The sequence below is a fragment of the Aspergillus caelatus genome, assembly GCF_009193585.1.
Source record: "Aspergillus caelatus strain CBS 763.97 unplaced genomic scaffold BDV27scaffold_9, whole genome shotgun sequence".
NCBI lineage: Eukaryota > Fungi > Ascomycota > Eurotiomycetes > Eurotiales > Aspergillaceae > Aspergillus > Aspergillus caelatus.
This window is the reverse complement of record NW_022475272.1, coordinates 215,825-228,297: the sequence shown is the minus strand read 5'-3', so window position 1 is coordinate 228,297 and position 12,473 is coordinate 215,825. Positions and strand designations below refer to the sequence as shown.

General features: G+C 47.0%; 4 protein-coding genes across 4 annotated transcripts; 3 read left to right on the top strand and 1 right to left on the bottom strand.

Moving 5' to 3' along the window:
• Positions 1-991: 991 nt before the first annotated feature.
• Positions 992-2,804, top strand: BDV27DRAFT_114477 (alpha/beta hydrolase family protein). Its single transcript, XM_032064606.1, has 3 exons — positions 992-998; positions 1,053-1,136; positions 1,200-2,804. Exon 3 carries the CDS (start codon positions 1,221-1,223, stop codon positions 2,700-2,702), a length of 1,482 nt encoding a protein of 493 aa, XP_031932833.1. The 5' UTR covers positions 992-998; positions 1,053-1,136; positions 1,200-1,220; the 3' UTR covers positions 2,703-2,804.
• Positions 2,805-3,338: 534 nt separating this feature from the next.
• Positions 3,339-5,611, top strand: BDV27DRAFT_172402 (uncharacterized protein; the record flags this gene model as incomplete). The annotated part of the gene is made up of 5 exons (XM_032075865.1): positions 3,339-3,397; positions 3,482-3,692; positions 3,752-3,915; positions 3,967-4,452; positions 4,489-5,611. The coding sequence occupies 5 exons, from the start codon at positions 3,339-3,341 to the stop codon at positions 5,609-5,611; spliced, it is 2,043 nt and encodes a 680-aa protein (XP_031932832.1).
• A 2,845-nt stretch (positions 5,612-8,456) lies between these two features.
• BDV27DRAFT_172400 (nuclear transport factor 2 family protein) lies at positions 8,457-9,009 on the bottom strand (the record flags this gene model as incomplete). The annotated part of the gene is made up of 1 exon (XM_032075864.1): positions 8,457-9,009. The coding sequence occupies exon 1, from the start codon at positions 8,916-8,918 to the stop codon at positions 8,457-8,459; it is 462 nt and encodes a 153-aa protein (XP_031932831.1). The 5' UTR covers positions 8,919-9,009.
• A 1,227-nt stretch (positions 9,010-10,236) lies between these two features.
• On the top strand, positions 10,237-11,283 carry BDV27DRAFT_172399 (zinc-binding alcohol dehydrogenase family protein; the record flags this gene model as incomplete). Its single annotated transcript, XM_032075863.1, has 1 exon — positions 10,237-11,283. The coding sequence occupies one exon, from the start codon at positions 10,237-10,239 to the stop codon at positions 11,281-11,283; it is 1,047 nt and encodes a 348-aa protein (XP_031932830.1).
• Positions 11,284-12,473: the final 1,190 nt, after the last annotated feature.

Sequence of the window (12,473 nt, the reverse complement as noted above, 5' to 3'; positions counted from 1 at the left end):
GACTGGTAGCGGTGGATTACTTACCACTTCTTCGTAGGGGAATTTTAAACCGCCAAATTGCTTCTCAACTACTTCAGTTATGCGGAGTCTGGTAGTGACCTTATCTATTGAATTATAATAGTGTATAACCTTCTCTTATTTATTAATCCAGAGCAATAAAAAATATTCCCCTTTATAATTGATTATATTATAGAAAAAAAACTAGATTACTATATAGAACTAGACTATATATATATATATATAAAATATCAAGTCTAAATATATAGAATTGATAGAGATATAGAGCTTTAAAAATTCCTATACTAGGCCTATTTAGATAAGATCTGTAATTAATAAGTAACACATTACCTAGTTAGGTTTAGTCTAGTATTGGCAGGGAACCCGCGGGTCGGGGAGGCCTAAACCTAGCGGGTTTTGGGTCGGGTGCGGGGAGACCTATCAAAAACCCGACCCGTGTGACAGTGCAACTCTACTTATACTCTATAATATAATCTTTTTCTTTTTTTTTGGCATTAAGATAAAAATATATAGAGAAATATATAGGATACAGTCCTTGTCTGTTATATCACTACTAATGACTGATTCCTTGTCCCTATCAACGATAATTATGAACTAGCTAATCATCACATCCAAAGGAGATATCAGCTAAGATGGAGTAAGTTTACTGCACCTGCTGTCGGTAAGGGAATAACCTTCGGGCCGATGACGGGGTGCTTTGCTTCCGAGTCGGGTTCGCGGTGGGTCAACACACGCTTACATGTGTCACTCGCTTATGTACGGGTTACGTTACTGAATAGTGCTTTCCCTCACATACCTGTGGCACTTGCGAAGGAGGTATGCAATATGGCATCGTGCTGGCGTTGCCCTAAAAGACCCTGAGCGAGAACGCCCTGAGAAGATCTGGAAGCTCCAGTATGTAGTGGCTTCGTGTGACAGTGCCGCCTCGGCAAGTCGGGAGCAGTGGAGAAGCTTTTGCCGTCGCTTTAGATGCCGAGGCTGTGAGTACTTATAAGCGAATCCCTGCGTCGTGAATAAATGCGAATCTGAACAAGGTTTATACTAGGTGCGGAGAGAACGCAGGACAGCGGGCCTGGCCGCCATAAACTTGAAATGAAGAAGGTGGTCTAAAAGACTAAGTATATACCCTTTCCATAATTTTGCTCATCCCGTTCTCGGAAACAAAAACTCATTCTTCGCTGCCCTGGCTGGCCTCACCCAAGATGCGTCCACTCACACGCTTCATCTTTCTCAGCAGTCTCTTGAGTCTTGGCGCCATCGCTACGCAAGTGGCCAATTTCAACGTCTCCCATGAAGCTGCCGAGGCACACGACTGCGGTGCCGCATGCCAGAAACGCCTCACTCTCACCATCCCTGCTGACGTCGCCGCTGTGGGCCGCGACTTTGACGTTAACTTCTATGCCACTGCGGGTAACTTCTCCCGGGCGTCTTCAAAGCCCGGAGACGCGCTCAAACTCGAAGCGGTTAACCCCGAAACACTCTCCATTGACGGCGGCGCGACCGTGTATCGCTTCCAGTACGTCTCTCTCGACTCCGACGGCTCCGTCGTGCCCGTCACGGGCTTCATCGCATTTCCATTTACGCCCCACCTATCAGCCTCCAACAACGGCGCGGGGTCGAAAAGGTATAGACTGGCCGCTTTTGCGCACGGCACGGTTGGTATTTTTCCAGGCTGCGTGCCGTCGAATGGCCCCGCACTCTACGACTACGGCACCTGGCAGCCCGTGCTGCAGCGCGGCTATGCAATTATCGCGACCGACTATGCGGGCCTGGGCAACGATGAGACGGCGCACAAGTACGCATACCTGCCTGTTCACGCAAGCGACGTGTACTATTCAGTTGTGGCGGCGCGGAAGCTCTTTGGTGAGTTCTTGACGGAGGAGTGGGTGAGTTTTGGGCACTCGCAGGGCGGGGGCGCGGTGTGGAAGCTCGCGGAGAGTGAATACGTACGCAACGATACTTCGTATCTTGGCACGGTGGCCGTTGCTCCAGCTACATATGTTGCGAGCCAAATTTTTGACTCATTTCTCGACACCGTCACTGGTGGAATCAACGGCAGTAGCAGTAGCACGGCCGCTGGCGTGGGCTTCCTCCCACTACTTCCCACGGCCGTGCAGCGCATCATCCCCTCCTACAACGCGAGCATCCTTGCGCCAACCCTGCGCAAACGTGTATCCATGGTCGAGAATGCACAGCTCTGTCTCGAAGCCGTGCTCGGTTTAACCCTCGACCTCAACACATCGCAAATTGCCTCAATCGAGGGTGCGCTACGCGACCGTCCCACGTTGATGAAATGGCAGAACATGTCCGCCCCGGCACAGGGCGATGCCTCCCCGGCGCCAATACTAGTGATTCAAGGACAGCAGGATACGGCAGTAAGATGGAAGACGACAGTGGACGCGTGGGAGCACGCGTGCGCGGCGGGCAACGAGGTCCATCTGCGGTTGTTCCCGACGCAGGGCCACAGACCGAGTTTGTCGGCAGGCGCGCCGGAGTGGTTGGCATGGCTGGACCAGCTATTCGACAAGAAAGCAGCGGCTACTGCTGCCTCAGGAGCGTACAAGGCACCGGTGAAGAAAAACTGCACCAAGTTTACACGAGAGCCGCTTAATATTGAGTACGTGCGGGCACCGACGGATGTAGATCTGAAGCCGTACTTGGGGCCCCTGAGCAATTTCATGTAATTGAACTATAACGTAACGTTGGTTAAAAAGACTAGGCTTATTAAGCCCAGTCTTCTCAATCAATGAACCTTTCACATAGAAGTTCCCACTTCTGGATCCCCCCCCCAACCCTTTTTTTTTTTTTTTCTTTCTTTTTTTTTTAATATGTAGAGCTTTCCATATCAGTAACCTCCCACTATCTATCAGCCAATTTCTTTTTTAAATAAATATTCTGATTCCCAATATTCTGTCCTATCGGTAAGCCTCTAGGCAGTAGTGCCTTTATAAAATTCTACTTTCTTGCTCAGCTAGTTCTCTTGAAGTCTGGCGTACTTTTAGTAGCATAGTTAGTAGTTAAAGTAGGTGAGGCTGTTGGTTACATCCAAAATAAGTAGACTGACTCACTCATTTGTGCAGCGCACTAGCTTGAGAAATATATTCCTTGGACTTTGAGGCCGCGCTGGTTGAGCAAATCTTGCTCTCGTGTTCTCCAAAAGATCGACAACCCGAATTGGGGTTCTGCGAGGCTGAGTCTGATCGACGAGGCTATGCTCGGACTTGCGCACCTCATCATCCTTAAGAACAGATTTTAGCAGAGAAAGACACATTTCTTTCATTCAATTTCCACTCTCAATCATTGTCAGCCAGTCGGACACCATGGTCAACGCCAAATATGCCCCCGTGGAACTCCACCCCCAACCATCTGCAGAACACTCGTTCTCTGACCGACCGACGATTGAAACCCCCGAAAATGACGCAGAAGAGGGGAATGAAAGGAAAGGAGTGGAAAAGTGGCGCAGAACGCTCTATATTGGATCCATTTCGAGTATAGTTGTGCTGCTGTTTAATATGTCATTCGTCTTGTGGGCTGTGACGCATCGTGCCCTTGTAAATGGTCGTGGGGTTTTATTTACTGGGGAATGTGACAAGGCACGAAATATAAACAGAAGCCTGCATTTACTTATAAACATCCTTTCAACTGTTCTTTTAAGTGCTAGTAATTACGGAATGGTAAGTATCGATATCAGCGCTCAGTAAAACTAATCCCTAAACATAATCCATTATTCCAGCAATGTCTGTCCTCCCCCACAAGAAAAGATATCGATCGCGCGCATCCAAAAAATAAGTGGCTTGATATTGGAGCCCCAGGCATGCGAAACCTGTCGAGTATCCCACGGAAGAAGGCTTTGCTATGGACATGTCTAGTTCTGTCTTCACTGCCACTGCACCTAATGTATGCCGATTTCGTACCCTCAACCATGGGTTTCTGCTAACTATAAAAAAGTTATAACTCGGCGATCTTTCTGACTATGTCTTCCTACGGATATTTGGCCTATATTAGCGACAAGCCTTTGCCGGACTTTGTGACGGGTAGTCCTAGGCTTTCTCATGTAAGCCAGCCTTCTACCGGAATTGACGAGTGGTATTCTACCTACCAAAGGCTTCAGAACAAGGCTGCCAAAGGACAAATCGACCTGCTCGACAATAAAGATTGCATCTCTGCCTATGCCACAAGTTTGCAATCCAAACACGGTAGTCTGCTGATACAGACAGATGACTTTAATTCCACCACGTTGGACATTGGCTTTTTAACTACAAACGACGTCAAAGCCTATGCTCCTCAGAAAGATCCATATAGCTGGATTTGCGACTACTATTTAAATACAAGAGACATAACCGACAGGGAGGCCGACACGCCGTTCTGTTCGTCTATGCTTTCTACAATCTTATCTGATCCCGGCTCGTGGAGTGTGACCAATACCAGTTCTTCGTATTCGGATCAAGTCGCACGTTACACGGTCAACAGCTGCTGGAGTGAACGATTGCCTGACGTATGCAAGGTCGAGTATAGTCTGGTTTGGGCGGTGGTCGTGATGGCCTGCAACGTTGCCAAGGCCGGGATTCTATGTGGACTTTCCCTGTCCCTAAAGGACATGCCAATCCTGACCACAGGAGATGCTGTTGTTTCGTTCCTGCAAAATCCGGACCCCACGACGAGAGGGGAGTGCCTGCTATCTGGAAAATCGGCGGATCGAGACATTGTCGAAACCACTTTCAGCAAGAGACCAAGGCGATGGGCATCTGCGGTATCAAAGTCTCGTTGGGTGCTATGCATGGCTCTGTTTCTGGCTTCGATCTGCGTGTGTGTCGGTCTGCTTATAGCCGGTCTCATGGGGATTCAGGATACAAATACGATCTGGAAAAGTGGTATTAGTACAGTCAATTCCCAGACTATGATCAGTCCAATTGGGTTTCCGACCACTCTGCTGCCCGTTACTATCATAGTCAACACTCCACAAGCAGTGTTCTCGATGATCTATTTCACTACCAACGCTATTTTCAGTACCATGGTTCTTTCAAAGGAATGGACCAGCTACGCCCTCCAAAGAAAAGGACTTCGTGTATCGACAGCTCCGAAAGGCAGCCAACGGAGCACCTACTTTCTTTCTCTGCCGTACCGCTATGCACTGCCTCTTCTGGCCCTATCGACACTCCTTCACTGGCTCATCTCGGAGAGTCTCTTCTTGGTCAGTGTGGAAATGTACGATGCAACTCTTGCGAGAGTTCCGAGTCAAGATCTTATCTCATGTGGATATTCACCGCCCGCTATCGTGATCTGTCTCTCCACCAGTTGTCTTCTAATAGCATATCTGGTAGGGATTGGTTGTCGACGATTCAAAACCGGTATGCCTGTTGCTGGAAGCTGCAGTCTTGCTATTTCTGCTGCGTGTCATTTTGATGTTCAAGAAATGAAAGATCATGGTCGGGAGAGTGGCTCTCATAACGAGGTCTTACTATACGAAGAGCAGCCAGTGGAGACCCTCCCCCTTAAATGGGGGGTTGTCCCTTTCTATGGTGAAGGGGTAGGTCACTGCGCATTTTCAAGTGTGGAGGTTGAGACCCCGAAGGATGGTGAGAGATATGATTGATTTTATGATATCTTGCTTAAATGACTGCTGTATATTATTACGATATGGTTTGATAGTGATTAGACTAAGCGATCGTTAGTTCGGAAGATAAACTGAGGAGTACTGAAAATGCTTCCAGTGTTACCTCTCTTGGTGGAAACTAGGAGTTATAGCAGTCTTCTCACCCTAGGCTACCACCGACAACCAAGAGAGCCATTCCGCGCAATCCGCTAAGCAGCCTCTTGTCGAACATTATTGACCAGATAAAAGTATCTTAATATTTCTTAGCAGACCTACTCGCCTCGTATATAAGATTTGTTACTTTTGCCTTCCAGCAAAATAGAGATCCAGATAAGTAGTAAATAGAGCAACGCTTAAGACGGCCACAGAAGTAGCCCTTCTCGGCTGCCTTCTAACCGTCACATCGTTAAATGAAGTGATCTTTGGCATAGCGTATACATTTCGAGTTATGAGTGACATGAGATAGCTAGAGTAGGTTTTTGACTTGCATCGGGTTATAAGAATTGTTGCAGATGCCCTTTTGATAGTCTATATCCGTAAATGATCTGAGCCCATCCCGATCAGCATCGGTCCGTCCGAAAGATTTCGGTGGGCTTCTTCCGACCCAATGGATCCTGAAAAGTCATCAGAGTCAGCATTCGGCGGGCTGGCATGTTAAACCCGTTATTTCTCCAGTGTCAGCCATCATCCCCCGCCCTTCCTCACCGGCCTTATAAGGAGTTGCTGCACCCGCTGCCGTTGCTTGGATCCTATTCTTATCGACGCACCTCGTTTCTCAGTTGCTTCTTCATACACCAAAATGTCTCAGACCGTTACAACTGTGGCTATTCCGGGCGTCGCCTGGGAGATTGCGACCAACATCCACTTACCGCTGCCTAACTTTGACAACAACAAGAAGTACAAGTGGATGAATTAATTACGTAGATATATCAGGAAAAGCCTACGTGAACCATGGTAAATTGATATAGTCAGACGATACGATGATTCTGTGGACTCTTTGTGGTTACACTCTCGTGCGTTAAATACACGAAATACACGAACTATGTCTGTCTTCTGCCGTCTTCGGCCCTAGAGCTTTTCAACCCAATGTAAAGTTTCCTTAGAATAGCAAAGCTACTATCCGCCGCCGCATTTGCCGTGCTTCATTGATAGTCGAAGGGAATCCCCTCTCGCCCTAAACTAAGCCAATAAGGTCCAGCCGCTATTTTGTAGAACAAAAGAAACACACTTTCATCGCAGCGGACTGGCAAAAAAAAAAAAGACTTACAATACAGGGGGCAGGCCACTGAAAATAATTAGTACTAAACGCCCCTCTAGAACCTAAGCTGACGGAGTCGAGATAGTTGGTCTCTGATGATGGTGGGTTTCTTCTCTTCGGCTGCCCGTCATTCTCTCGCTACAAAGCTCGGTCTCGAAGGCCTTGTCCACGTCTTCTTGATACTCTTCCACGTATGGGTTGTTGCTTACGCATTTGACCCCGGTGGTCCGCTAGTTAGACAACACTGAGAATTCTAATTTATCTAAATACATTGGTCCAGAACAAAAATAGGAATAGTACCTGAAGTTCCTTAGTGGAACAACTGTTGAAGTCTCTGGTAACGGCGAATTACTAGAAGCGGTATAGCGTGCGTATTTAGGGAAAGCGCGTGGTTGAAGCTTAGTATCGCGGTGCGTGGTTTATATAGCCTCCTCCTTACCCTCTCGAGAGTATGGCCAACTTTCGTCGCTGTTTTCCCATCTCTCGCGGTCTTTCCGGCTCATGACATTGAGGCATTTTTGCTACTGGGTTCTGAACCGCTTGCAGAGCAGATATGCTGCCGCAAAGGATCGTTGCCGATAGCGGATATCTAGTTGTTGTTCTCCGGGTTTGATGGGTAAGTTTAACTACTAAGCTGATTGTATAGAATATACCGATCAGTTCAGCAGCGTGGACCGACCACTGGTCCATGGGCCCGACTTAAATCTGCCGGAATTCAGTGATTTCTAGATTTTTATTCAATATTATAGCCGCGGTGCCTAGATAGCCCTGGTATCCAGAGATATCCAAGTAGACTGTGATATCGGAGATAGCTTGTACGGCAGACACTCTCTCCCTTACCGTCTCTCGGTCTTGCTTGATTTCGATCTCTTCAAATACTGGAGATCTCCAAGATAGAAGTTGTCTTGGGTCAATTATTTCTAGTCTATCTAGTCTTTCTAATTTTATTGTCTTTAAGACTTCTGTTAGAGGAATTCGAGCAGCTGTATAAGTATTATTTCTATATTTCTATACTTGTAATAGTGTACTCTATACAAGGTGATTCTGTAGAAGGGTATATAGTCTTACTATGGTATTTTTATACCCGGTAGCGGAGACAGAGATGGGTTAGTAGTATATTTACTTCTATCTCCAGTATTAAGATTGCTACTGTTTTAAAAGAGGACAGAATACGAATAAGTACAGCTTATTAGACTATTCTTAGTAGTCGCAAGTGTATTTTGTCTCGGAGAGAGTCACGCCAGATAGTCGATATATAGTCTAATACTGGGGCCACATATGCCTAGTATAACTGTCTTATCTATTCGGGACGAAGTTGTCTCAAGTCTACCAAGGGCAATGTTTACTTTGGTTGCCTGTTTAACTACTTGTTATATATACGTCTTCCAATACAGTTCTTGGTCAAAGTTACACAGGATGAACGCTTCAAAAAAAAACACTTCGAGGTCTATCGAGAGAGGTCGTTGTGTGCTCTCGCCTACTTGATAGAAGAAATAATTTGTCCACACTATTTAATCATAAAAGCAGAATAATAACCAACTCATTCTCCATCCTTCATCCTCCCTGAATCCAAAACCAAAACCCTCCTCACTCAAGCACAACCTCCCAATCCCCCTCCGCCCAAACAATCTTCAACTTCCAATGCCTTATCTTCCACAGCCCATCCCCCTCATCTCTGACAACATCCATCTCATACAAACTGCCCGCCAAGAAATACTTCGTCCCAGTCTGTATACCCTCCCCGGGTCGATAATGCTGCGCCAGGGCCGACGCAGTCAACAACCCCTTCTCTTCACCTTCTTTAACATTTACCCGTACATTACTCATGTAGTGAATGGTATCCAGCTTCGAGATCTTATCGTAGCAGTCTTTGTGGATTGAGTCGAGGCCTTCGAGGAGTCGGCCGTTGAGGTCGAACGTGGCGTCTTTGGTGAAGGCTGAGTCGAAGAGAGCTGTGTCGGCGGTGTCGAAGCCTCCGACACAACGGTAGAGGGTGTCGGTTATGGCTTCGCGGGTGGTGAGGGTTGGAAGGGTTGTGGGGTAGGACATTTTAGTTGGTTTATGTTTATGGGGATATGGAAGTGTTGCTTGGGGGTCTTTTTTGCTGTGTTTTTGTGTCGAATGTGAGTGAGTGAGTGTGTGAGTGTGAGTGAAATGTCATATAGATTGGACTGGGGTCTATGCATCGGTGGCATGATGGGAGTTGTTATATGACAACTTAATTCATGTATATTGGTGATTCATGCCTGAGGCGGACTTTGAGTGGATATAAATCTGGCTTTGCGTAAGTCCGGGGGGGGGTTAACTCCGGTTACATGAGAAATGGGCATAGATAGATCCTTGTTGTTGGGTGATGGGGCTAGTGTATAGCTAGGACATTAGAGGTCATTTCTGCCCCTTGATGCATGGGTTGACAAGGGTAGGCTTGGTGTATGGCTGTTAACATTGGAGGATTGGATTTCTTGGCTTTACAGAACTATATCGATAGTATTATAGGATCTGCATGCTATTATAACAAGGTACAAGGTACAGTTGTGAAGGGTAGTAGTTCCTAGATTCCTGGCCCGGAAATGCTATTCCTAAAAGAAACGGCATTTAAATACTAGATTGCACAGAAAGAAGTTCATAGAGGGGATGTAGAACCGTTTCCTGGAAGTTCTTTAGTGTTAATTAGACAAGACTCTAGTCCGATATTGTGGTCCATCGTTGCTGCCAAGAAAAACGAAACTGCACTTATAATCTGAACGGAGATAACATAGCCAACGGAGATAATTCCTCCCGCATCCGGGATAAAGATATTGACGGAGTATATGTGAAAAGTCCGTGATTTCATTCTGTGTAATGATGTATAATATACTAGTTTCCGACACTTTATCTGATTAATATCAACCCCACCCAGCGAACACAACTGGGTGGTACCATAACAACACAGGAAAAGAAGTCGAAACTTGATCAATGCCCTCAATATCTTGGCTGGTCTTCGGTACATCCAAAATTCCCGCTGCGGAGACTAGTCCCCATTCGGCGACGATCCCCATATAAATTCCTTTACCGAAGGCTAGTCAATGAATCATCTACTAATCAAAAGTCAATGTAAACGGACGATCGGTTGCATCAGGATGAAGGCGGGGTGATTATAAATCATGCCGTGGTGAGAGTCTGCCAGTTCACGACACCGTGCCACTAATTGGCTATACGATGAAGATAATTTGTAAGAAAGTTGGAGGAATTTCTAAGCCTCATGTGGATTTTTTGATTTGCTTAAAATATTGCTTACAGCTCCAACAATATAAAGCTCTCTCATCCCCCAACCTTGTCTGAACGCTTCATCCTCCCCACCTTGATTTTCCACACCTCGTATCCTAAGATGACTACCCAGAAAGCAATTGTCGTTACCTCCCCAAAGCAGGAGAGTCTGGTAACTGATCGACCCATTCCCGCTCTTCGCGATGATTACATCCTAGTCAAGACGGTCGCCGTCGCCTTAAACCCCACCGACTGGAAGCATATTGCTTACATTTCCCCACCCGGCGTGCTAGTCGGATGTGACTACGCCGGTATTGTCGAAGAGGTTGGGAAAGCTGTCAAAAGACCCTTCAAGAAGGGTGATCGCGTATGCGGTTTCGCGCACGGAGGAAACGCCGTGCAGCATGAAGACGGTGCCTTTGCCGAGTACATCGTCGCCAAGGGAGACATTCAGATCCGCATCCCCGATAACCTCAGCTTCCAGGAAGCGGCCACGCTGGGCGTGGGTATCTCGACCGTGGGGCAGGGTCTGTACCAGAGTTTGAAGCTTGCACTCCCGACTGAGCCGATCAAGGAGCCCGTTCCAATCCTGATCTACGGTGGCTCGACAGCGACGGGTACGCTGGCGATTCAGTTTGCCAAGCTGTCCGGCTATACCGTTTTGACTACGTGTTCGCCGCATAACTTCGATCTGGTGAAACGTCTCGGTGCGGATGCGGTCTTTGATTATAAAGATCCCAACTCGGCGGCTGAGATTCGCAAGTACACCAATAACAAACTGAAGCTGGTTTTTGATACGATCTCGCTGAAGGCTAGTGCCGAATACTGCGAGCAAGCTATTTCCACTGATGGTGGTAATTACGGTGTTCTCCTCCCGATGGCTATCGAGCGTGAGAATATCACTACTCGTCACACGCTCGCTTACACTATTATCGGCGAGGAGTTTACCTTTGGTGACAAGGTCTTCCCTGCCCGGAAAGAGGACAAGGAATATGCTGAAGAATTCTGGACTCTCGCGGAGAAGCTGTTGGCTGATGGCAAGATCAAGGTCCACCAGCCGAAGGTGAACCCCGGTGGTTTGCAGGGTGTCTTGGAGGGATTGAAGCTCTTGAAGGAGGACAAGGTTAGCGGGGAGAAATTGGTGTACAATGTGGCTGAAACGCCTTAAAATCATACTTGCTTAGTTTCCTTTTAGAAATAATCTCATATGCCGCTTAATGTACAGGATAGTTCACCAACTGGGCGGAATGCAATACTTATACCAATGCATCTCCGTATCGGCATCCTTAAACCTCTGGATCTTGTCAACCACTCCATCTTCTCCAATGTCCCACTCCCCTGCCTCCACCATTTGCGCCCAACGTATCAAATCCTGGGGTCCATCCTTGGGATAGAAAAGGGCCTATTTTAAGAACTCAATAAGAGAAGAGTCTAAGGTTTCTGCAATCTTCGGCAGTGGAGAAAAATACACCCACCAGGTAATATGTGGACCTGGGTGATATCCGCTCCATGAGAGACGATAAATCTCATTGTGCAATGCTGCGCATCGCTCATAATCCATACGGTCTACTTTCCGCACTGGATGGGAGGGGGTGATGCGTGGTCCCACTGACATCTTATTGATCTGATGATAGGTTGAATTGATTGAATGGGACGAATGACGATGGGCAGGGAGGCAGGCGACATAATTGATTGTACTCCACGCCCTGGCAAAGGTTGCGCTAATCCTTGTGATGTTACATTACTATATGTTTACGTTTTCTACCGATTGCATGAAAGACCCGTGCTTCTATCCGTAGAAAGTCATAGCTCAGCTATGCCAGTTCAGTACCGGCTATAGCAACTACCCTGCCAGGTCTGGGAATTTACAACGCACTAATTGTGGACTAGCTGAGTGTAGGTATGTCAATAGCTCTAAATCGAACATGTTCGATGCCGCTGTTGCTGGAGTATATAGGTGGAACAATATGATCGCAATCACAAGTTCTATATCAACATACCTACCGAGAATGGTTTAGTCTGCCTGGCTCTCAGGATTGCAGAGCTAAACTACATTTGGAATCGCCCCTTTTCTCGACACGTGACTGGCATGCACCATGAAGGTATCGTCCAGAGGTACGGAGTACTCCCTAGAGGACTCGAGATTCGTTAAAGAAAAAGGAGAAAAAGAAGTGTGGAGTTTAACCATGAGGCATGCCCTTGATATGAAAGTACAACACCTGAAAAGGAAGACAGTGTTGTTGCCGTGAGATACCTGTGCTGTAGGATATTCCTCCTACCATGGGTGCATCAACATTCGGGGAAGAATCAAGGAATCCTACCCTACTTAAAAACATCATGGATTGTCAGCCTTCTGTC

What these genes read in the sequence shown, in the direction of transcription:
- BDV27DRAFT_114477 (XM_032064606.1), top strand. Translation starts at nt 1,221, where the DNA reads ATGCGTCCACTCACACGCTTCATCTTTCTCAGCAGTCTCTTGAGTCTT.